General features: G+C 44.1%; 1 protein-coding gene across 1 annotated transcript; it reads left to right on the forward strand.

The window, feature by feature from the left end:
- The first annotated feature begins 909 nt into the window (after positions 1-909).
- On the forward strand, positions 910-24,434 carry TRAF6 (TNF receptor associated factor 6). The gene is made up of 7 exons (XM_043971292.1): positions 910-1,093; positions 12,307-12,628; positions 17,132-17,282; positions 18,269-18,427; positions 20,833-20,904; positions 22,804-22,881; positions 23,326-24,434. The coding sequence occupies exons 2-7, from the start codon at positions 12,333-12,335 to the stop codon at positions 24,190-24,192; spliced, it is 1,623 nt and encodes a 540-aa protein (XP_043827227.1). The 5' UTR covers positions 910-1,093; positions 12,307-12,332; the 3' UTR covers positions 24,193-24,434.
- Positions 24,435-24,764: the final 330 nt, after the last annotated feature.

Genomic DNA, 24,764 nt, shown 5'->3' on the forward strand with positions numbered 1-24,764 from the left:
TGATTAATAAATAGATGAATGAATGAATAAATAAATGGATGGATATATAAATAAATGAATGAATGGATGAATAAATAAATAAATAGATGAATGAGTGAATGGATAGATGAATAAATAAATGAATAGATAAATGAATAAATGAACAATAAGGACTGAATAATTAGACAGACAAACAAACAAATAAATAAAGGACCTGTGGGAAGTGGAAAAGGGTGGAGGGAATAGAGAGGAGGTGTCAGTTCACGATTAGTTACGTTGAGAATGTAACAACAACAAAATTTCTCTTAAATCAAAACTCTTTGCACAGATGTAGACCTTAATTACTGGAGAAGCATGCCGTCGATCATGGGTAGGACGAGGTAAAATAACTCAAATGACAAGACTTCTTAACTCAGTTTACTTATTCAGTATTTTGTAGACGTAGGGTGAAAGGCAATAGAAAGGGGAGCCATGAAAAGGAGTGGGAGGAGGCGCTTCCTAAATGCCGGTCTGCGGCCTTCTCTTCCTCTCCTTGGAATTCCCTCTGCAATGAAGTCGTGGTTCTTTGCCCCCATCTCCATCAGTTTCATGCGTGTGACTGTTTCTCTTGCTGCTTCTGCAGTCGGGATCACTTCCTGATTCTTCCCGAGGCCAAGACTGCACCTCGTTTTCCGCGAGCTGGACCAGGTTAGCGCAAGGATGGAATTCACCCGGGTAATCCCTAGGGGCGCCTTCGGAGGCGTCAGGAGCCCCGCTGGAGGGCGTCGGGAGCCCCGCTGGAGGGCGTCGGGAGCCCCGCTGGAGGGCGTCGGGAGCCCCGCGGATCTCCGCCGCGGCGGCAGGGGGCGCTGAGCGGCCAGAGCGAGCACGAGCCCTCTCGGGCGCCGTCCTCGCCGGCGCAGGCGCAGTCGCGTTCCCGTGCCTGGGCCAGGAGCTGGCAAGGCGGAAGCTCGGGTTCGGCGGCGGCGGCGGCGGCGGCCTGAGGGGCCTCGCCCGCTCCCTGCGACCGTACGGGCCTTCCTCGGCGGCGCGCCTCGCCCTCGTCCTACGTGGGTCCCCGGCTCCGGAGGTCCCGGAACGAGCGGCCGGCCGACGGACGAGCCGGCCAGCGCGGGTGAGTGCCCCGGCCCCAGCGGGCTGTGGCGCAGCGGGAGAACTTTCCCCCGCCCGCTCCGTGCCTCAGTTTACCTCCTGCGGGCAGCGAGCGCGGGCAGCCCCGCGCCCCGGAGGGAGAGGGAGGAGCCGGGGGCGTCACGGCCCGGCCCTCCGCACCTGTTAAGCACCTGCTGTATGCAGGCGGCCCGGGGCCAGGTACGGAGCCGGGGGCTGAGCCCGGGGCTCGGACAGCGCTCGGGGCGCCCGAGGGTGCCGCCCGTGACGTCTCCGCCGGCCGCAGACCGGGCGCCGCGGGCGCGGGCCCAGAGGGACGGAGCGCCGAGCCCCGGGCTCCCGCCGCCAGCGCTCGTCGGGGCTCCCGAGGCTGGTCCGTCTCCCGGATGGGGAAACTGAGGCCTGCCCTGCTTGGGCCACTTCCCGGGGGACACGCAGCGGGCGAGGCAGGATTTGAATTCGGGGCTTCCCCTTTCATTCTGATGTCGTCCCTGGTGACTATCTCCAGCGTTGCGCCCATACGACCCGTTTAGGGCATCGTTGGCATGCCCGCCAGCGGCTGGGGGAGGCTCAGAACCTGCGTGCCTCAGTTTCCCCTCCCGAAGGGTTGTGGGAGGATCCAATGGGACAATGGCAAAGCGCTTGGCCCGGTAGGCAGGGTGAGCGGGGATGGTGGGGATGGGGATGTCATTGTGTCACCCCAAAGGGGGTGAGCCCCTGGAGCCCAGCTATTGAGGTTTGGGGGTCCTTCTTATCCCTTGTGATGAAGCAGTGCCAGGAAGCAGGTGCGTTAATGGACGTTTATTGCCTGACTGGGAAGCTTGCTCTTCCCTCGCCGGACCGCCTCCTATCTCCGTTACACAGATGGGGATACCGGGGCTCAGAGGATTGAGGCGACTTGTCAGGGTCATAGCGGGATTAAGCGCCTGAAACAGGATTCGAACCCAGGTTTTCCCCCTCTGAATAGGGCTGGCCCACCCCCATGCTGCTCCTAGATAAGTAACAGCTTCCTCGGAGCAGGTGCTGTCTAAAAGGGTCTTAGTTAGAGCGGGGTGACTTTAGTTCAAGGTAAAGGGTCAGCTAGGAATAGTGGAGCATTCATTTGGGGCACTTTGCTAAGCCCCAGCCCCGGGAGGGGCTGGCACCCTTCTGGGGAGAGGCATGCAAAGTGTGCAGGGTTAGCCTCAGAGGGAAGCTACTAGCAGTTGGAGGAAAGGGAACAACCTTCGATGGGAGGTGGGATTTGAATTGTCTTGGAGGAAAAGCCAAGAGACGGGGGAAGAGCAGAGCTTTCCAGGCTAGTCCCTGTTCAAAGAGCAGCAAGTAGGCCGGCTGGATGGGGGGGATGGGGGTCTGAAGACTGGACCTGCATTTCCATTAGCAGAGGGAACTCCCCAGTGAGGAAGCCCCCTCTCGTCTGCCCTTGTTAGCCTTTGAAAGGGTGAGCAGCTGGCTCTGAGTCACAGACGGGATTCATCCAAGCCAGGACTGAAACCGAGGCCTTCCTGGCTTAATCTACCATGCGGGGCTTCCTTCACTCTGTTGGAGCTCCCCCAAAACCGACTGGCGCTGCCACCCCCACCCCCTCCTGCCCCCCAGTCTGCTGGAGGGCTCCAAACGTCACTGGAAGGCCCCAAGTCAAGGCTGGTTGGTTGTAGTAGTAGAGCTGAAAGGGCCCTTTGGGGTCATCTAGTTCAACCCCTGGTTTCACAGAGGAGAAACAGAGTGACTTGGCCCAAGTCACACAAGTAGTAAGGGGCAGAGCCAGGAATGGAACCCCGGGCCTGTGACTGACCAAAAATGCAGTGCCCTCACCAGAGGAGGCAGGCTTGTAGAGGGGCCCTTCTGGGCAACCCATTGAGTTGTTCCTTTTCTCTGACAGGTCAGGTTACATGTTTATAAACCTTCTATAGACCCTTGCTCCTACCTCCCTTTGTCTCTGGCAAAACAAACACACCAGGAGGGTATTTACAGTCCCCTGGTTAATTCAGAAGAGGGCCTAGAGAGAGACAACAAGAACTTTTCTCCCACTCCCCTGCATGCAGTGGTTTTAGCTTTTAAATTGTCCCAGACATTAGTTCAATAAAACTGTTCCTGGTATTTGGTGAAGGGGAACTCCGCTGTGCATTTGGGAGGGACTTGAACAGAAAGCACCGATTCTTTACTTCAGCTCCAAGGATGTTTCTTATGTTACTTTTGATTTAGGGAAAGGCACACTACCAAATATGTCCATAAACACAGGTAGGGAAGCTATAAAAGAAAAAAATCACAGCTGTTGTTACTTCCAATTTCTTTGTGAACTACTTTCATTCTAGGTAATGAAGGAAGTAGCCCGGTATTGTGGAAAGAGTAGTGGGCCTGATGTCAGGAACCTTGGGTTTCAGTATAGGCCCTACCCTTGACAAGTGAAGTAGCCTTGGCCAGTTAAACCGGCATCCAACATTAAAACCTTAAAATTTCCTGTGAAGCACTTTCTCCCAATTCACTTCACCTCTTGGGACTTCTTAGATGATCTCTAAGATTCTCGTAGGTATGACAATTTATCAAGCAGTATTTTGTGGACTGAGTGCCTGAGAGATGACAGTAGTTTGACGAAATGGCCTTACAGTCAGAAAATCTGATTTCAGATGAACACTGACACTTAGGAATATAACTGGCAAGTCATTTCGTTCTTCCAAACGTTGGTTTCCCCACCTGTGAAACAGAGACAATTGTACTACCTGCCTCACATTGTTGTTGAGAGGAAAGCACTTTGTAAGTCTTTTGGTGTCTGCCATGATTGCTATCCTAGAGTAGTTAAATGTGTCCTTGGCCTCCCATTTGCTTTATTTTGTTGATGTTTCCATAATTAGGGCCCTTTCAAAAGGTTTCAGCAACAGCCTACATAAAGGGTAAAATGTTAACACTAGAATGGACTTTAGAGATAGGGAATCTTACAGATGAGCAAACTGACTCCCAGTGGGGTCAGATTAATTGCCCAAGGTCACAGTGGTGGATCTAGGACTCGAGTCACCTCCTCCCAGCCCCCTGTATTACAGAATACTTTAGAATCACAACCTTAATATTGGCACAGTTGGGCTTACATTGAATTTTCTTAGAGAACTTGTGATTCTTCTCTCTGTTGCCAGTATTTTAATTCATTTTAAAGTCTATATTCAGTTTTGAATTTTAATTCCCTCCCTTTAATGCTCTAAAAAATCATGTTTAATGAACTCTGCTTGTCCTTGCATCATAGAATAATCTATATGAAAGCATACAGCTCGCTGGGTCTTAATGCAAAAAAAAAAATAATGGTCCTTGACAATACTTTGTTTACACTTTGATTTCCTGCAGTCTCTTGCTTTGTGTGTCAGGTGTGATTTTTTTAAAAAACATCCTGTGATAACTTTGATCTGACTTAAAAATCATGCTTTGAAAGCCTTACTTGAAGCTTTCTTGACCTTTACTTATCCTGCTCCCCACCTGCAGCTCTAGCTGCAAGGAACCAGTGTTTGGGTCCTTTCCTTTCTCCCTTCTCTGTCTCCCACCCTGGGAAACCTAACAGTGTTATTAGATACTGAAGTACTTAGTGATTAACGGGAACCTCTAGTGTATGGGCATATTCTTGATGGTATTTCTATGAGTTGTAGAACCAAAAGAAGCTTGTGTTGGTTGCCTAACAACTTTCTAGCTAATTAAAGAAGTAAGGGGCAGCTAGGTGGCACAGTGGATAAAGCACTAACCCGGGAGTCAGGAGGACCTGAGTTCAAATCCAGCCTCAGACACTTAATACTTACTGGCTGTGTGGCCCTGGGGAAGTCACTTAACCCCAATTGCCTCACCAAAAAAACATAAAAAAGAAGTAAGTCTTCCTTGCACAGAATTCAGAGCTACAAACCCAGAGTCCCAGCAAGAAAGAAAGCTCATGGTTCGAGCATGTTAGTGAAAGGGGAGCTGTTATCTACTCTCAGTTAGTTATCCACTCAGAGTGGAGGAGGAAATGGCAAACCCCTCCAGTATCTTTGCCAAGAAAACCCCAAATAGGGTCACAAAGAGTTGGCCAGGACTGAAATGACTGAACAGCAACAATAGGGTCAGAGCCTTACTGACAAAATTTCTCTGGTTTATATAGGACCATGAAGGTATCAAAGTACTGAGCATCTTTTATTTCATCTTTGAAATAAGCCTGTGAGGTAGGTGCTAGTATATTATTGTCCCTATTTTCTGTTTGAAGGAATAGACTGCCAAAAGTTCAGTGATTTTTCCAAGGTCATACAACAAATATGTGTCTGAGGTTGGTTTTGAAACCAGGTGTTTCTGAGAATCCAGTGTGGAAGTTTGGCAATCATAGAGCCTAATGCCCCCCACCCCAGGTTTGATGGCCCAGTGAAGAGAGTGAGTGCTGGGCCTGGAGCCAGGAAGAACTGAATTCAAGTATGGCCTCAGATCCTTCCTGGCTGTGCAGCCCAGGGCAGGTTACTTCACCCTTGTCTGCCTCAGTTCCCTCAACTCAGCCCTCATGGTTTTAAAGAGGTAAATAGGAGATAGACAGAGAGCATGTGGAAAGTAACCATGCAAAGAAGGCATCAGCAACGGTTTTATTTCTTTATCTAAAAGGTGGGTTGTGTTGTGTTTTTTTTCAATTAACAAGCACATATTTTCTCTTCCCACTGCCACCTCTCCTCAACTACAAAAGAAGAGAAAAAACCCTTGTAACAAATATATGTAGTCAAGCAAGACGGTTTCCCTCGCGTTCATGTCTAAAATGTCTGTCTCATTCTCCACATCAAGTCCATCACCAGGAGCTGCCTGGACGCTGTTTCCAAAATATTTTCAGAATTTGGAGGTGAGGGGCGGCTAGGTGGCGCAGTGGATAGAGCAATGGCCCTGGAGTCAGGAGTATCTGAGTTCAAATCCGGCCTCAAACACTTAACACTTACTAGCTGTGTGACCCTGGGCAAGTCACTTAACCCCAATTGCCTCACTTAAAAACAAAAAAACAAAAACAAAAAACAGAATTTGGAGGTGGTTTCATTTGGCCTCTTATTTCCATAGATATGGAAACTGAAGTCTAGAGAGGTGAAGCTGCCTGCCCAAGGTAGTGGCTCTTGGAGGTGGGGCCAGGGTGAAACCTCCCATGTTGCCTTCATCCCCTTCTGTGGCCTCCTAAAGGCAGGAGAGACCAAGAGCCTGAAGTCAGGAAGGCTTGAGTTCAAATGCAGCCTAGGGCACTTACTAATTGTGTGACTCTGGGCAAGTCCTTTCTCTGCTTTCTGCCTTGGTTTCCTCAGCAGTAAAAGGGGAATAATTAATAATAACACCTGCCTCCCAGTACTGACCTCAGGGGCCTAGCACATAATAGTCGCTTAATAAATAACAGATAACCATTCATAGAAATAAATAAATGGTGGGCGCTTATTTCCTTCCTTCCTGGTGGCATATTCTTCTCTTCCTTGAAGGAACTTGGAACTACATGGTCTCATCACTTTGCTCACCAAGAAAACCATGGGGAAAATGGCCTGCTGATAATAAAATCAGGGTTCTGTGTTGGACCTTGTTTCCCTCTTCATTGTTCCCTTGGGAGTTAGAGTCAATGCCCTTTTGACACTTTGTATGAAAGGAGTTAGTGTTCTGAACACTAATACACCTTTTCTGGCAGTGCCAGATGGAGTCCATGATTTCAATTCCTAAAGCAAGAAGTATTTCTTGTTAAACATTCTTAGTCACGCTGCTGTTTTTTTTTAGTAGCTGATGGATGTCTTTAAACTTTACTGTAGATTTCCCCCCCAAAATTGTGACTGATTATTGAACAGATTTTCTTAGAAATGCATTTGCCAGAAAAGGTGTATGTAAATTGTGGGAAAGGCCTTTGAGGTTTGGGGTTTGGTTTTTTTTTTGTTTTGTTTTCTCTACAGGGCTGATAAAGAACTAAAGTCAAGACTTCCAAATGAATTGTTTGATGAATGAATAGAATATGGGAGGTAGAAGGGAGGGCCTGTTCTACTCTCATTGTAATATTCTCCGCCTTGGGGAGGTACAGGGGAGGGCTGATCCTAATTTGGAGTTCCTGGGGTCCTAAGCCAACCCCTGAGGCGGGGACCTTTTTCAGTGGAGGTGTGTTTTGGGGGTTTACAAGTCATACATAAGGTGAATCTGGGGACACATTTGGCCTTTTCTGCACATGCATGTCTCTTTCTGGTTCCCATAGCTAATTTCACATTTTTCATTAGAATTTCTATACCCTGTCTTGTGTCTTATTGTTATATGACCTGACCCTTTATGGCCCCATTATGGGTACTGATCACTGTGGGTATGATAACCTAGCATCCTGACTTGTAAATTATCCATTAACTGGGGTCTGACTCCTTTTTGGAGCTAATATCTGAATTAAAGCTTGGGTCTTAGGTTTTTCTATTAACCCCTTTTTTGCCTCCTATATCACTAGGGCCCAGTGACAAACTGTATGCTGTCTGAGGGGGGCCATAGCTGAGTCAGGGAGTGTTGTTACCAGGCAGGCTGAAGGCTCATGAATCTTGCATCCAGATAGCTGTGCACCAGTCTGAGTCCGTACCAGACTAATACTGAAAGAATGGCTGGTTTTTGAATAAGGAATTATTAAATGGGAACATTAGCCTCTGGGAAGTTTGTATGAAATATTAAAATGGACTAATTTTTAAATATTTGTTCATAGTTGGGGCTTTATCAGACACCCCACCTCAAAGATACATTTCAGAAAGAAATGGGCACATGAGTGCTGACCTGGTAGATAAAATGTTGGCCTTGGATTCAGGAAGAGATGGGCTCAGGTTCTACCTCTGGTATTTACTAGCTGTGTGATCTCACGGAGCCTCAGTTTCCTGATGTGTAAAACAGAGCCATTGCCTGATATATCTAACAGGGTGGGTGGTTGTGAAGCTCAAAGGAGTCGATAATAAGTCCTTTTCAAATCTTCAGATACTATCAACCATCCCTTTGTAGGTGGGAGGTCCACTAGTGGTGTACATTACAGATATTTTCAGACTCTTTTGACGTATTGCTCAGTTATTGCTTTTTTTCCTTTTTTCCGTTTTTCTCTTTAAAAAAGATCTAATGAGATAATGGGTATAAAGGGTAAAGTGCTATATTGGTCATTATATAAAAGCATATTCATTTTTTTTCTCCAAAGACTAGAAAGAGCCATATGTCTCTCTGGTTAAAAACATTTTGCCCTTTAATATTATAAACTGTTTAAAAAATACATTCAAGGGGGAAAAAGTACTATTCCCACTTTAAGAAATAGCAGGTTTCTTTATAAAGAGTTGCCTGCAGGGCAGCTAGGTGGCATAGTGCATAAAGCACCAGCCCTGGATTCAGGAGGACCTGAGTTCAAATAAGGCCTCGGACACTTGACACTTACTAGCTGTGTGACCCTGGGCAAGTCACTTAACCCTTATTGCCTGGCCCGGGGGGGGGGGGGGGAGTTGCCCATGTCATCTATGGCTATAACTTACAATGTTTCTAACAGGGCTAGTAAAAGCAATTACTTTCATGTAGTGAGCATGTCATTGTGAATTGATTTTGCCTGTTAATTTTGCTTTATTCATTAAAAAGCCATTTAAAGCAAATGACATTTTTGCTTGAATTTTAAAATACTCATTTCAGTAACTGAAAAGAGGTGACAGATGAAAATCTGGGCGGGTGTCATAGAAAGGGGAGGGAGTGTACATAGTGGAGTTCATGCTACCTGTGATGACAGGCAAATTTGTCATCTGTGTGAATGTCAATCCAGATTTAGAGGTAGAACGGATCTCAGAAGTCATGTCTGGGTTCCAGGTACCCAAAGGGATGCCTGAAGAAGTGAAGGTGAGCCAGGACTGGGAAGCAGGGTGTTCAGACTCCACAACCAAGGTGGTTTGGGTTTGGGGTTTTTCTGAATATTTTTGGTACCGTATTGCTACCTAAAAAGTGGCTAGGGTGGTAACCAGAGTACTTAGCTCACAAGAAAATCCAGTGTTGTCATGGCAGAGCTGTGCCGAGTAGCAGAACTGGCTGTTGGAAGTAATTTATATCCAAAGTCTGAACAAGATATCTCTTATCTAAACCAAGTACCTTTTTTCCCCCATCCTTGGAAGCATCCATTTTTTTCTGAAATATACATTTTTTTAATTTTGAAACTAAAGAACAATGAAACAAAAGATCAGTTATGCAGAAGTTTAAAGCAATAATAACTTCTCCCCCACCCCCCACCAGGACTCAGTATGACCTGGGTCCAAACTCTGCCTCAGACCCTGTGTGACCCTGGGCAAGTCATTCATCTGAGAGCCTCGGTTTCTTAAGATGTAAAATGAAGGTTGTATTCGATGACCTCTAAGTCCTCTCCCAGTTCTAAATCTAGGATTCTTTGATCCTGTGGTGTCCATTTGCTTTCATTTCAATGGTCAAAGTTCTTTGGGTTAATTTGAACTGTGATTCTAAGATTACTTGATTCCTAAGAAATAGTATCCGCTTTTATACTGTTAAAATAATAGCTAGCATATTTGACCATTTGTTCCATTTTTTTTAACCATTTAAAAGTGAGATCTGAACTATTATATCACCAGGAAACATTGTTGTAGAAATGATCATTTCTAAGGGCTAACGACCCATTTTAAAATTTCATTCCAGTTCCTAAAGCAACTGTTTGCTAACAAATAAATTGCTTACAAAGTGAAACTTACTTCATAAGATGATTGTGTAGAGAAAAAAAATGTCACCAGTCAAAGCAAAACACACTATTTCCACAGGTACTCATTTTTTAAAGGTAAATTATAAACATTGTTTATTGAAGTCTGTTACTTGCATATCTTTAACACCAGCTAGACCGACAGAGCTAGAGACCGCTTCTTAACATTAAGCACGTTGGCTTTTCCCGGTGTCTTGCTAAGTACTAGAAATACAAAGATAGCCAAAAGACAGTCCTGGCCTTCCAGGAGGTCACATTTTAATGGGACAAAATAAAAGGGACCTGAAAAAAGATGGAGGCAAATGAGAAGTCGTCTTGGGCTGAACCAGGTTTGAAGTGGATGGCTTGCATGGGCACTTCCTGAAATGGAAGTTTCCAGGGAGGAACTCACCAGTCAGAAGAGGGAAGGGATGGCACAATGGCTCTCCCAGCATGAGAAGCCTCTCCGGCTGAGGTGAAGCAGCCAGGGAATCCTAGGCTGAGCCTGTTTGAGTTCTTCACAGAGTCCTGTATGCTCAACCTTAGGGACTAAGTCTTGTTGTAAGATAATGAATGAAGTGAAAATGGTTTATAATTTTACTACTGAGCTCACAGGCTCTTAGGACTACAAGTGATGATTTTCTGAGCTCAGAACACTGGAGAGGTGAGAGAAGCAAGATGGAAGACACAGCATCTTAGTTTTTTAAATAAGAAATGGCATGTTTAAAAATATGTGGCTTCAAGGAGAATCTTGGTCTTGTGTTTCCTAGGTTTTAGAGTTTAGTTTTAGTTTAAAGTTTAGACTTTGTGGAAAAGGGATTATCAGTTATTCATTATGATTGATGTAGTACACCAGAGGCTCACCTCTCAGGATGAGCAGATCAGAGATTGATCTTAACATTTCTATAGACATAGACGCTATATAAACCCATAAACATGTCATTTAACACTCTCTGTGGCCAGGTACGCTGGCCTATTGACTGTTGCTTTTATACAGCTTTCCAGCTCCTGACTCATTTCCTGACCCAAAACAGCCATTTTCCTGCTCTTGGAATGTCTGTTCCTTCCACCACCGCCCCCAAGCCGGCGTCTTGGAACTTCCATGCTCCCTTCAAGTGCACATCACCTTCTACGAGAGGCGTTTCCTGCTTCCCCTAGTGATTAGTGCCCCACCCTCATCCCACTACTTTTTTTATGTATGTTAGATAAAGCTTATCAGTGTTCATGTTGTTTCTTCCCTTCATTAAGAGAAGAGACTGTCTCTTACTGGCTTCTTATCCCCAGTGTTGGTACATAGTAGACTTTTAGTTAAATGCTCTTAATAAATACTGTGTGACCAATATAGTAGGGCATCCCTGTAACCCCAGCTACAGGGGAGACTAAGGTGTTGGATCTCTTGAGCTCACAAGTTCTGAGCTCAGTGGGCAGTGCAGATTGGGTGTTTGCACTAAGTTTGACAACAGAGCCCTTGAGAGTCAAAGGCCATGAGATTGCTTGCCTAGGTCTGAAATGGAACTAGTAGGTAAAAGCTCTCTCCAGTTAGTGGTAGAAATGGGCTTGTGAATATTCCCTGCACTTCTCACCTGGGAGAGATGGGGACACCTGGGCTTCATTTTAAAAATACATGCATACATACATACATACATACATACATACATATATAAAGCTCTGGCATGCATGCACACATACAAACTTCCGGGGGTGGGGGGAGCTGAGGTCTGAGAATACAAAAACAGCAAGAGAGTCATTGACCACAAGGAGCTAGGCCATGTGTGAAGGTGCTTGGGGCCTCAGAGAAAAGGACCAGACTCGAGGGTAGGGAGCCATTTCAGATACTTGTCCACATGATCTTGGAGCATCTGATGCTTAGGGGAGGTGTGGCCCCAGAATGGAGATAATAATAGTACCCCTACTCAGACAGGGCTATTGGGAGGATCGTTGAGATAATGTATGGCTGTTGTTGTTTGCTTTAAAGTTTAAAGTTCTGTGGGTGTCCGCTGTTATTATCGATCATACCAAATGGGAAGTGATTGGGACCAAAGAGAAACCGTGGATTTAAAATCATGGATTTAAAGCTACCACAGACCTCCAATAATATTGCATGATTCCCCCTCAGCTGAGGCCCAGAGAGATTGAATGAGGTGCCTGAGACCACCCAGGTGGTAAAGGGTGGAGCCTGGATTCAGAGTGAGGTCCACCTCCCCAAATCTAGCACTCCTTCCATTGCACCATGTTGCTATTCATTGGACATTTATCAAGCACTTATGGTGTTGGGGGGGGCGGGGAATTCAGAGATGAACATGCACAACTCTTTCTCAAGAAGCTTAAAACTTAACAGAAGAAAAAACAAACAGACATACAAGGGAGGGCAAAAGGGCCCTTGGAATGTTGGAAGAGGGTGGGTGGGTGGGTAGTAATCAGGGAAGGCTGAATGAAGGAAATGACATCTGTGCTGAGATTTGAAGGAATAACTGCTTTGTTTAAAGCCAAAAACTGGACATAGGCAGTGGATGCTAATAAATCCCCTCTGAAGCCTTTTTTTCTTGCTATTTCTATAGAGAAGTCCCTTGACCATCTAGCAGCTATGAGTCTGCTACACTGTGAAGACAGCTGTGGTGCCAACCAACCAGAAAGAGACTGCTGTGCAGCCATGGCCAGTGCCTGTAGCACTGGTGCAAAGGAAGACAGCGTCAATGGGAGCACCATTCCGGGGAACCTTCCCAGTTCCTTGATGGAAGAGATTCAAGGCTATGATGTGGAGTTTGATCCACCCCTCGAAAGCAAGTATGAGTGTCCCATCTGTCTGATGGCCTTACGGGAAGCCGTGCAAACGCCCTGTGGCCACCGATTCTGTAAAGCCTGCATTGTCAAGTCAATAAGGTAACAAAATAACAAAAAAGAGCTTTTACTTTCTCAAGAGGTAGTTTTACTGGGTAAGAAGTTGCATGGGTAATGTAGGACACTGGAAGGTAAGCTGAGAAAGCTGGATTCTGTTTCCATTTCTTAAGGTAGCTGCTATTTCCCCTAGTTTATAAAGCCGTTTCTTCTAGATCTTGTTGTGAAGATTGAGAGAAAAGCACCACACTCAGAGAAAGGACATAGAAGTTTTAATTTTTTCTAAGATGGCAAGACCAGAACACAAAATAGCACTAGTGAAAAATCAAACTGCCGACTAGCTTCCGGAGTTGTCGGCGTAATTTTTAAATGTCTGACTCAGCTTGCCCATGTTTATACACATCACCTCCCTTCCTTAGTAACTGATACTCCAGTTTTAGATGATTAAAGAACGTCTTCTAAGAAATATTTATTTTTGGATGCATCTGTAAACATTTGAAGGGGGTTCTTTTATAAAGGCAGCTGGAGGTGAGGAACTTACCATGGTTTACTACAGAGCTAAGAGTGTTGGATGGTTTCATCCTGAATACTTTTTAAAAATTCTTCTAAAATCCATTTGAAGCAGTTGAGTAACTAGTATCTTTATTTCCAAGTAAGAATCTGTGACATGAACAAATTAAGTGCTCTGTCTCCCTAGGGAGTTGATTCAGGAATAAAGCCCAGCTCTTCTGAGTTCCTGATTTCATGCCACACTGAATATTTATTCTCTAGGACTTGAAGGAGTTTTATTTCTGTGGGTATGTGTACTTCCCAGGACTCCTGTTAATCAGGATGAGCCACATCTACAGTGTGGATTGAGAAACTCTGTTAGGAAACCAGGCTTGTTGGCTCAGCTCTTGGGCCTTCTGTGTTGCCCTAGTGCTTCTTCACACACAGTAAATTGAACTAAGGTGTGGGTATTGGGTTCCCTCATTAAGCTAGAGATGTGTCATGTGTCACCAAGTGTCATCCAGGCTTAGAAAGCTAGCAAGCTGAAACTTTTTTTCCAAATTAAGTTTGTAGTGAGGTTTTCCTACACGGGATGGGACTAAAAAAGGAAGCAAAACCCACAAGAGGAAATTTGAGGGTTTTTCTTTTTCTACATTTCCCTCTAAAACTTCAACTGACTACTTCCACTAACATGAGTGCTCATAGAAGTGATGTCATGTAACTTCATCACTCACTGCTGTTTAGGGTCAGAGGACCAGGGTTCCAATCCCAGGTTTGCCTCTTGGTACTCATGTGACTTCTAGGAAGTCATTTTATCTCACTGTGCCTCCATTTCCTCATCTGTAAAATGAGAGGGTGGTACAAGGTGATCTCTCAGGTCCCAACTCTGTGATTGTTATAACCAACAAAGTGTATCCAGCCCTCCACATCTCATTCTGCTCCTACAGGTGACAGTTTTATATTTTGTATTGTTGAATATTAAAATATATAGTTTATTTTATTTTATTTTGTGGGGCAGTGGGGGTTAAGTGACTTGCCCAGAGTCACACAGCTAGCAAGTGTCTGAGCTGGATATGAACTCAGGTCCTCCTGAATCCAAGGCCAGTGCTTTATCTACTGTGCCACCTAGCTGCCCCAAAATATATAGTTTAAACTGCCTGTCTCCTACAAACAGAATCAATAAACATATCAGAGACATTATAATATCTTATAACATCTCCTACAATTTGTTTCCATACCTGTCCTCCTACAAATATAATAACCAGACCAGAGAACATGGGTAAGAACCAGATCAGAGAACTCAATATCAATTTAATATTTTTGTCCCAAGAAGAAATATGTAACCCATGAACATGTGGAGACTCCCCTCCTAAGAGGGAAGTTCAGGTCCCCTTCTTTCTTGATCTTTCTTTCTTTCTTTCTTTCTTTCTTTCTTTCTTTCTTTCTTTCTTTCTTTCTTTTTTTCCTTCCTTCCTTCCTTCCTTCCTTCCTTCCTTCCTTCCTTCCTTCCTTCCTTCCTTCCTTCCTTCCTTCCTTCCTTCCTTCCTTCTTTCTTTCTTTCTTTCTTTCTTTCTTTCTTTCTTTCTTTCTTTCTTTCTTTCTTTCTTTCGGGCAATGAGGGTTAAGTGACTTGCCCAGGGTCATACACAGGTCCTCCTGAATCCAGGGCCAGTGCTTTATCCACTGAGCCACCTAGCTGCCCCCAGCTCCCCTTCTTTCTAAGGGTTTTTAGGGTTCCTTTGCTCCTAGGTTACAGGATAACTTCATTTGCATGATACAGATCAACCCAAAGCAAATATTACAAATGTAAATCAGTTAAACAATACAAATCAGTTTAGCAGTTAACTTAAGGTAGGTGCTATAATTAGATTATGTGGAAACAGCAAGAGTTTTATCAAAGAGGGTCTAGATAGTTTATTGAGAGAATAATAAGATCCTTTGACTTGCTGGGGAAAGAAGATAGTGAATGGGAATTTCAAAGGGGCATTTGAGTTTGTTTATTCTTTTGGGGAAAGTAAATAAGGACTGTCTGGTTTCACTTTGAAGTTTCTGAGCAAAGGGCATTTTGTTCCTATTAATCCAAGGTCTCATAAAATCCATTTGGATAATAAGGTACCTCCCTCAAGTCCAGGTGATCCATGTATTCATATTAACAGTATAGATAGCCTGTATGTGATCCCCTGGGTCTGGAGTCCTTAATGTTTAAAGTATGCCAACGTCTGCAGCTTCATGCTTCAGGTATCACCTTCACTGTGAGGAGATCTCAGGGTTGCCCCAATAAGGACCTAGGAATAAGAGGGCAAAGCCTGGAAGGTAATGATAAGCAGAGAAGGAAGGCCAGAGATGGTAACTGCCTTCAGAAGGACCAAGGAAGACCTAGAACATGAGGGCTAAGGGGAATCCCAGACATGGCACCCAGGGGAGGTACAACCCAATGACAATGGCGTCCATCTCTCTACATCACTGCTCACCACAACCCTGGAAGGGGGAACAGGATTCAATGAGTCTTTACTCCCCCTCCTCCATTTTGTAGATGAAGAAACAGGCCTGAAGAACTTAAGTGACTCGCTCACATTTTTGTGTCATTGAGCACCAGCAGGACTTGACCTTGTGCTGCTGATTGGTTTGATCAGACAAGCCTTACATAGGACTCTTGGAAGTGCTCTGATCTTATTAAGTGGAATCAGGGACTCTAGAATGTCATTTAACTACTATTGACTACTGCTGTTGTGACTGGGTAACAAAGCTGTCCACACTGCTTGGATTCCTACTGTTAAGGCTAAAATTCTAGCTAGTCTGTTTAAAATATCTAATGAGTGGTCGCCAATAAATTATAAGCTTTAGCAAGAGTTAGACTTTTAAACATTTATTAAGGAGAATAAGAATTTGGTAAAGAGAGAGAAAGGCCTACATTCATCTATTAAAGGGAGAGCACGTTTCTAGCTCTGCTCTCCGCCAGAATCCCCAGGAAAGAGCTCGAGACAGAGCGCCAGTCTCTTTGTCCAGAGGGGCGGTTTTTTTTGTCCTCATGAACCGACGCTTTGACATTGGTCTTGCAAAGGGAGGGCCTCTGCAGAGATTACATGTTACAGGTGGTGTATATTACAACAGAAAGAGAAAAAGAAAAAAACCAACAACAACAAAAAACCCAGAACTGTTCATTTAAAGTCTCTGAAAGTCTTTTCTCAGGTGTCCTCTAGGTGTAGTCATGGAATGGAAGTCTTTTCAGGGGTTGATGTGTGGATGCTGGTAATCAGCCAGGAAAATTTCCTACAAAATCGAGCTTAGCACAACTTTAAAATAGCTTTGTCAATAATCAAATCAAACAATGAAAGTTCTCAAAAACCTGTCTAAGGGAATTCAGAATCTTAGTTGTTAATTGAGAAGACAATTGCTGCGATATTAATTTTTAAAATAATTTTTATCTTTGTTTCATCACCTTTTGCATCACCTGCCTAATTGTCCTCGTGCCATTATGAGAAATTAGAAAATCTAATATAATTGGTAACAGGTGTCCAGGCCAAATTCAGCACTGTTATTTATTATGACACCTGAGATAATTATGGGGGTTACCATAAAAGAACAGAGAAATGATGGGATATGAGCATTCCCACACTTGAGCGATATGTACTGCCCATGCAATATGCCAGGCTTAAAATAGGTGGATGGAATATATGTCCATGCCACCAAACATATTGGAGGAAACTGAGTCAGACTTAATCAGATGCATGGGATTGAGATGTCCATGGCATCAGGCATTTCAATCGTTACACTACCTTTATCTTCTTGAACGGTCTGCCAGTAATTTTATCCATTTAAGGGCTCCATATCACTTGTGGTGTCAGACAGTCCCATAATTTTAAAAATCCCTTATTGATTTGTACCACGAAGATGGCCTGTGATTGCCCTGTTTTCAGTGGTTACCATAGATTGTTTTCATAATCCATTACCATGTCCCAAAATAGATATTAAATGGAGAGTATATGTGTTTGTTGAGTGAGAGTTAAGTTTGAATTGCCCTCTAATAATTGTATACATTTTTTCTTTCATTTATTGTAGAGATGCAGGTCACAAATGCCCTGTAGACAATGAAATACTGCTGGAAAATCAACTATTTCCAGACAACTTTGCTAAACGGGAAATCTTGTCACTTACGGTGAAATGTCCAAATGAAGGTTGTCTGCTGAAGATGGAACTGAGGCATCTAGAGGTGGGCTGTAAATCTATTCTCTATTCTGTAGCATTTCCAAAGCACTTTGGTTTGGGTGATCCTTTGATTGTTGGTGGGCCACTGCATACACATGGAACAATTGGGCCCCAGCAGGAAAAGAGAAGTCAGGGCTCTTTTCCTCCTCCTGCCATGGATATCCTTGTGTGATCCCAGTGTGCAGCAGAGCTGGCCTGGGCCGTACAAATGCCGCACTTAACTCCCATGCCCCCATTTCTGTCACTTTGAAAGGAGGAATCGCTCTCATCACCAGCACCTTTTGCTGTCTTCTCCTGGGCTTTCATAACTTGTGCGCTGCTTTGTTAACTAGATGGGATATCACTATAGCTAGAGATTTAAATGAAGTGATGAAACTCAAGGTGGCATTTGCTTTTACATGAAGTAGTCGTAGCGAGGCCCCTCATGCCAGGTAGTAGATTAACTACCCGGCTTATGTTGCACTTGAAGTTTGATGACTTGGCAGTGGACTTTCCACTGGCCTTTCGAGTAGCTCCTCCTTTGGGCAGTTCACTACGGGAGAGACCCGAACATTGAGTGTGCTCTTGTGCTGCAACTCTGAATCCTCTCCTGCCTGAGTGTGTGGCGGTAGTGATAGAGAATAGACTTGTGATTTCTTGGTGTGGGGGATTTCTGGTCCCAGAACTTTCCTCTGCGACGTAAAGTCTTAGAGAGTTGCTTCCAGCACTGAGCAGTACAGGGACCTGCCTGGGGCCATGCAGCTGGTATGTGGCAGGAACCAGAGTTGAATGTGGCTCCTTGTGGCCTCTTACTCCAGAACTTAGCCTTTTTCATTTGCTTTATGACTTTTAAAATTACAATTCTCATTATTGTTTGAAAGTCCTCATTAAAGCAGCTGTATTGTACATGGCATGAGTGTCTGAACAGTAGGTAGATCAGCTTGCTGAGATTGGGTGGAGCCTTTCATCTGGACAGATAGTAAGTAGTTTTCATTTTGCTCTTCTTTACAGGATCACCAGACACATTGTGAGTTTGCCCTTGCAGAATGCCCACAGTGCCACCTTTCGTTTCGGAAATATCTCCTGCACAATCATATGCTGGTGGAGTGTCCAAGGCGACAAGTGTCTTGTGTGAATTGTGCCACGCCCATGCCATTCGAAGAGAAAGAGGCATGTACTGACCTGTGCTCTGCCACCTTTCAGAGGGACTGGGGAGGGAGGGAGATCTTATGCCATGTGGCATCTTGACATAATGAGTGGGCTCTTGGGCTGGGAGTCAGGAAGAGCTGGGTTCAAATCCAGCCTCTAATACCCGACTATCTATGCAGTGCTGGACAACAAGGCCCTTCACCTCTATGTGGTCTTAACTGCTGAGTGCTAGAAGGGTTGCAGTCTGCACTCGTGGGGGAGGTTCCTACAGTGGCACTTCCTCCCACTGGTGAAAGCACACACCCTTCATGGGTGGATTAATAGAACTTGTGCACTTCTACCACTCTGGGCAAATTACTTTTGAAGCTTAAGAGGACTGAAATATATTCTCACTGGAATGACTGGAATGTTAGTAATGTATAGATATTAACCTCAAGAAAGCTGTTCACTTGAAATATTTTGTCACGCTGAAAAGCCTCACAAATGCAAAGTTATAGGAAAAGTTCTGATCTGTATTCCTGCCTCTTGTTTCTTAAAGATCTTTCTTGGAAATGATCTAGGGTAGTCAGGGTCAAGTATGTGAAGAGCGCAAAGGAAGCGTCTTTTAAAAAGCAAAGGTGGCGGGATACTCAGGTATTTCTCTGGGTAGATTTACGCACCCCTGAAACATTCCCATCCACCCTTTGAGCACCTTGTTGATTGTGGGAGGTTGTTTTTTACTTTATTGTTGTTGTTTGTCCTTCGAGGACTACGACATTGGCAGGGGATGTCATGATTTGCCAGTGAATTGGATTTGAATGAGGGAGCACTGTACAAAGTCACTAGCCTCACTCTCTCCTCCAGAGCCATCTAGGTCCAGTCTCAAGATAAGATCAGGATGATGGGAGATGGCCCCAGATGTTTGAGGCAGTTGGGGTTAAATGATTTGCCCAGGGTCACATACCTAGTAAGTGTCTGAGATGAGATTTGAACTCTGTTCCTCCCAATTTCAGGGCCAGTGCTCTATCCATTGTGCTACCTACCTGACAGCAGGGACTATTTTTGTTGTTGCTGCTTAGTTTCGTTTTTACCTTTCTTCACGTTCCAGCATTTAACAGAGTGCCTGGCATAGTGTAGGTGCTTAATAAATGGTAGTTGACTATGATTATAAGAAACTCACAATCAGTATGGTGAAACAAGATCAGGAAATACAAATCTCTGAGGCTAGATTTGAACTCATGTCTTCCTGACTCCAGGGCAGATGCTCTATCCACTGTGCCACCCAGCTGCTCCCTCTTGACTTTATAGCAAGAAATTGAGGCTTCTGTGATTTAAGGTTATGCTGTCATTGACAAAATTAGAGCGAAGAATCTAGGCCCCCTCACTCCCCATCACAAGACTAACCTTCCTAGAATTCGTATTATCTTATAATGGTTGCTATTTATGTAGTTCCCTAAACTCTATTCCTTAAGTATAGTATGCTACACTTTAAAATGAGTGGGGTGGTCATTGGTTTAGTGGATAGAGGACCAGGCCTGGAGTCAAGAAAATCTGAGTTCTAATCCAACCCCAGACAATTACTAGCTGTATGACCTTAGGCAAGTCATGTAACCTCTGTATGCCTTAGTTTTTTACATCAGTAAAATGGGGATGTTAATAGTACTTAATCTCCCAGGGTTGTTGTGAGGATCAAATGAGATAATACTTGTAAAGCTTTTTAGCACAGTGCCTGACCCAGAGTAAGTGATATGGAAATGTTAGCTAGTATTCAGAAATAGAGACAGATGAAATCAGCTGACTGCTGGGGGGGGGGGGGCTCTTGAGTCACCATTAGAGCAAAATCACTTCTGCTTCCTTGCCCTACCCACCCACCCAGTATGGATAGAACCAACATGGAATGCAGATTCTCTCCCAATGAATTGACTAAAGTCATTTAACTTGAAGCTTTGGGATTTGGTTTTTCTAAACTAGGCACTTGAAGATTCTTTCTGGTGATGAGGGAATTTAATGACGGGATTTGACTTGTAACAGTGGCCATGCAGTGTAGCAAAACTCATGTGCCAGGAATGATTCCATTTAGTAACCTCTTTATACAAGGGCTTCATTAGGTTTCTTGCTGTAGGTGAAAATTTGGGGGAAAAGATTGTCTGTGGGGACTTGGAAGTGCTTAACATAACTCCAACCAGCCCCAGCTGCATTTTTAGCTAGTTAATTGGAAAACATTGAAGAGCTATTGCATTTTGCTCAGTATTCTGCTTAGAGAACTAGAACCCTAAATTAGTATCATAATATCCTGGGAAAAATGGGAAAGGAAGTTGTCAAAATTATTGAAGAAGTTAATGCTACACAAATCTCACTGTTCCTGAATAGTTGTGGCTAGGTGAAAAGTCATAACAGATTAAGATACAGCATAACTTACGCATTTTTTCTTTTTCTCCAAAATGCAGTTCCATGACCAGAACTGCCCATTGGCAACGGTCTTTTGTGAATACTGCAACACCATGCTCATCCGGGAACAGGTAGAGTGACTTCATTCTCCTTCTCAAATACATATATTTGTCGTCGAGTTGGAAATGAAATATCAAAAAATATTTTAGATAGAGCCGCTCCAAAGCATGGCAGAGGGTTGGGAATCCTTCTAGGTGGGGAAGGAGCCTGCCTGACCTAGGTCAGCAGTTTTAGTCACTTTCTCTGAATTGCTCAGAACACTGAAGAGTCACAAGTCCAGAGCCCCAAATTTCTGCAACAAAGAGAAGACTGTGACCTAAATTGGAATTGGGGACGTGACCTTGAGCAAGGGGCTTTACCTCTGGGCTGGGCCTTGGTGTCGTCATCTGTAAAATGAGAGGATTGGGCTTGGGATGGCTTAGGGGGCTTTTTAAGGGCTCTTCCAGCTCTCAGTTTACATAAGGGGTGTGTGTGTGTGTGTGTGTGTGTGTGTGTGTGTGTGTGTACATATAAATATACATACATATGTGTGTAAATATATAGCGATACATACATACATATATATCTTCACCTCCAAAAAATGATTTCTAGATAAAGGGATGTTGAAACAGCATTCCCATCTTCAAACACCCAATCTTTAAGTTAATCAACCAAGAATTCTGTGTCAGATATCGCTCTTTGATAGTAAGTATCCCTTAAGAATATAGGATCCATCTAAAAAAAGAAGAATACATAAGATAAAGCAGATATAATAAGTTCTACAGTTTTCTCTTTCCTTTCTGACGTCAGTTGGCTCTAGATTCTGAAGCCTAATGATAAGTTCTAAGGTATCTTAAAATTTATAATCCGTCATGAGTATAGCATTCTGGGCATCCCAGGTGGAATGGATATATAGTGGACCAGACAGTGTCTTTGGCAGTTTGGTTGGAAAGTTTTGCCTCATTCTTAAAACTGTTGGGCAATTCAACAGCAAAAATGGGAATTATTGGTAAGAATTTTAATTCAGCCGTCAGATCTGCCAACACAGAGGTCAGCATGTAGTAACTTGGTTCAAGTGCTAGGAAAACTCTCTAAAAGTTTTCATTCGATTGATTGTACTGCTGAAATGACCAACTGAGTTTCTCTCTTAAAGACAAAAGTGTTCATTTTAAAACACTGCCTTTCTCTTGTTTCCCATGTCACAGCCCCAATTCCCTTCTCAAAATTTATTCTTCCTTTTAAAAAAAGTATCGCTTTTGAGATCTCGCAAAATAATTTGCACTAACCCCAGCTTCTAAATATAGTCTCAGTGTCTTATTTTGCCTTTAAAGTAGAAGAAAAGCCATTCAGGCACAATTCAGAGAGTTCTATTCTCTATAAAGCTTCCTACTGCATCAAAATGAGGCTGTCAGAAACAAGAATCAGGAGTGTCTTTAGAACTTTTATCATGTAGCAAGGAATTCTTTGTCCACAGTGTTAACCAGTAAAGCAGAGCAATGTCTGACCACCACTGGCAGGCCCAAGAACAAAGGAAAAGAAAAAAGGGGGAGCAAAGAGAAGATGGAGGCAAGATGTGCATGTTGGGGGGTGGGAGAGCGTCCCCAACACTGGCCGGCCTGGAGCACTGTCCAGCAGCCGTGCTGCTTACGGTGGCCCTCGGCTCTGTTACATGATTGGACCACACTCATAGTCCAGCGTGAATTTCATGTTGTTCAAATCCATTCAGACAGATCTCTTTCCTCTGAAATCCACTAGAGGGAGGCCTATACCAACAATAAGACTGAGTTTCTTGTCTTCTCAAAAATCGAATTTGTGTGAAATCTATTGGAATAATATGGGACTTAATGCTTACTGCTTAACCTGCAGTGTGTGACTTTGAAATTGCATTTATTAAGAGTTAATTGGAAATTGAGATAGTGACTTTCAGTGTAATCTCCCTGTCTGGAGAAAATCGTATCTTTCAGGGAAATGTGTGTGTGTTTTTTTTCCAGATGCCCAATCACTATGACATAGACTGTCCCACAGCTCCAATTCCATGCACATTCAGTACATTTGGGTGTCGTCAGAAGGTGAGAAAAGCTCTTCTGTTAAACTGTGGCATTTCTATTACTCAGCAAGATGTTTCAAAGAAATCTAGTCCGTGTTCATCAGAAATTCTTAGGGAACTAGAACCAGCTTTCAGGAGGCAGCGGGATGGTGTCGAATTCAGAAATGTCTGAGTTCCAGTCCTGCCTCTGAAACGGAGTAGCTACGGCCAAGTCACTAAGTCTCCCTGGGGCTGTTTGCCTCTCCATAAAATGGAGTTGATAGACCAGAGCACCTTGCCCCCACGGTAGCTGCGAGAGTTAAATGAAGTCATGTTCGTAACATGCTTTGCAAACTCCAGAGTAATAAATGTGTTGCTTATTTGTTTCATTTTCCCTGTGTATCCCTTTGGATGGTGCCTGACCCTTCCTCAGTCTTTTCTCGGTTTGCCTGCTCGAGGCACTGACTATCATCAGTTTTTGTTCTAGATGCAGAGGAATCATTTGGCTCGACACCTGCAAGAGGATATTCTGGCCCACATGCGGATGATGGCACAGGCCATCCAGAACATCAGCATTGTGGCTTCCAGCCCCGGGCTCCAGGCCCCTCCCTACGATGCTGGGTCCTTATCCCGGACCCCCTCAGGATGCCTCCAGGAGGTTCAGAACTTCCAGGAGACCATCCAGCAGCTGGAGAGCCGCCTTGTAATACAAGACCACCAAATCCGAGAGCTGACTGCTAAGATGGAGACACAGAGTGCTTGTGTGGGGGACCTCAAACGGACCATTCGAACCCTTGAGGACAGACTCGCTGAGATGGAGGCACAGCAGTGCAATGGCATTTATATCTGGAAGATTAACAACTTTGGGATGCACTTGAAATCTCAAGAAGAGGAGAAGCCTGTTGTCATCCATAGCCCCGGATTCTATACTGGTAAACCTGGCTACAAGCTCTGCATGCGCCTTCACCTGCAGTTGCCGAGTGCTCAGCGCTGCGCTAACTATATTTCCCTTTTTGTCCACACGATGCAAGGTGAGTATGACAGCCATCTTCCCTGGCCCTTCCAGGGCACAATCCGCCTTACTATTCTCGATCAGTCAGAAGCCCCTGTGAGGCAGAATCACGAAGAGATCATGGATGCCAAACCAGAGCTGCTTGCTTTTCAGAGACCTACCATCCCCCGGAACCCCAAAGGTTTTGGTTATGTGACTTTCATGCACTTGCAAGCCCTTAGGCAAAGGACCTTCATTAAAGATGATACTTTACTTGTGCGTTGTGAGGTTTTGACACGTATGGACATGAATAGCCTAAGGAGGGAGGGCTTTCAGCCACGCAGTACTGATGGAGGGGTATAGTGAGTCGCCCTGGCTCATGAAAACGGATATTGTCTGGCTCCTGTCCATTACCTTACATGGTTTACAGCACAGTGGTATGCTTCAGGCTTTATTTCTGGCTGGCTGTGAAGCCAGTTCAGGAGCCTTGGTCCTCTGTAAACCTCAACAGTAAAACACAAATCAAAAGGGTAAAGGATGAGTTTTAAAAATCTAGTATTTTTCTAGTATTTTATTTTCCAATTACATGCAAAGATTGTTTTTGGCATTGATTTTTGTAAGATTTTGAGTTCTAGATTTTCCTTTCTTTGCCCCACCCAAGATGGCAAGCAATCAGGTGTTTTTATTTATATATATATACACACACACACACACACACACACACACACACACACACACACACAGAGGTTTATATATATATATATAGGTTATATATATATACAATCATGTTATACATATTTCCATATTAGTCATGTTGTAAAAGAAGAATCAGAAAAAAAGGGGAAAACCACAAGAAAGAAAAAATAACAACAACAAATAAAGTGAAAATAGTATACTTTGATCTGCATTCAGACTCCACAGTTCTTTTCTCTGGA

The sequence above is a fragment of the Dromiciops gliroides genome, chromosome 6 (genome assembly GCF_019393635.1).
Source record: "Dromiciops gliroides isolate mDroGli1 chromosome 6, mDroGli1.pri, whole genome shotgun sequence".
In the NCBI taxonomy this organism is placed as follows: domain Eukaryota; kingdom Metazoa; phylum Chordata; class Mammalia; order Microbiotheria; family Microbiotheriidae; genus Dromiciops; species Dromiciops gliroides.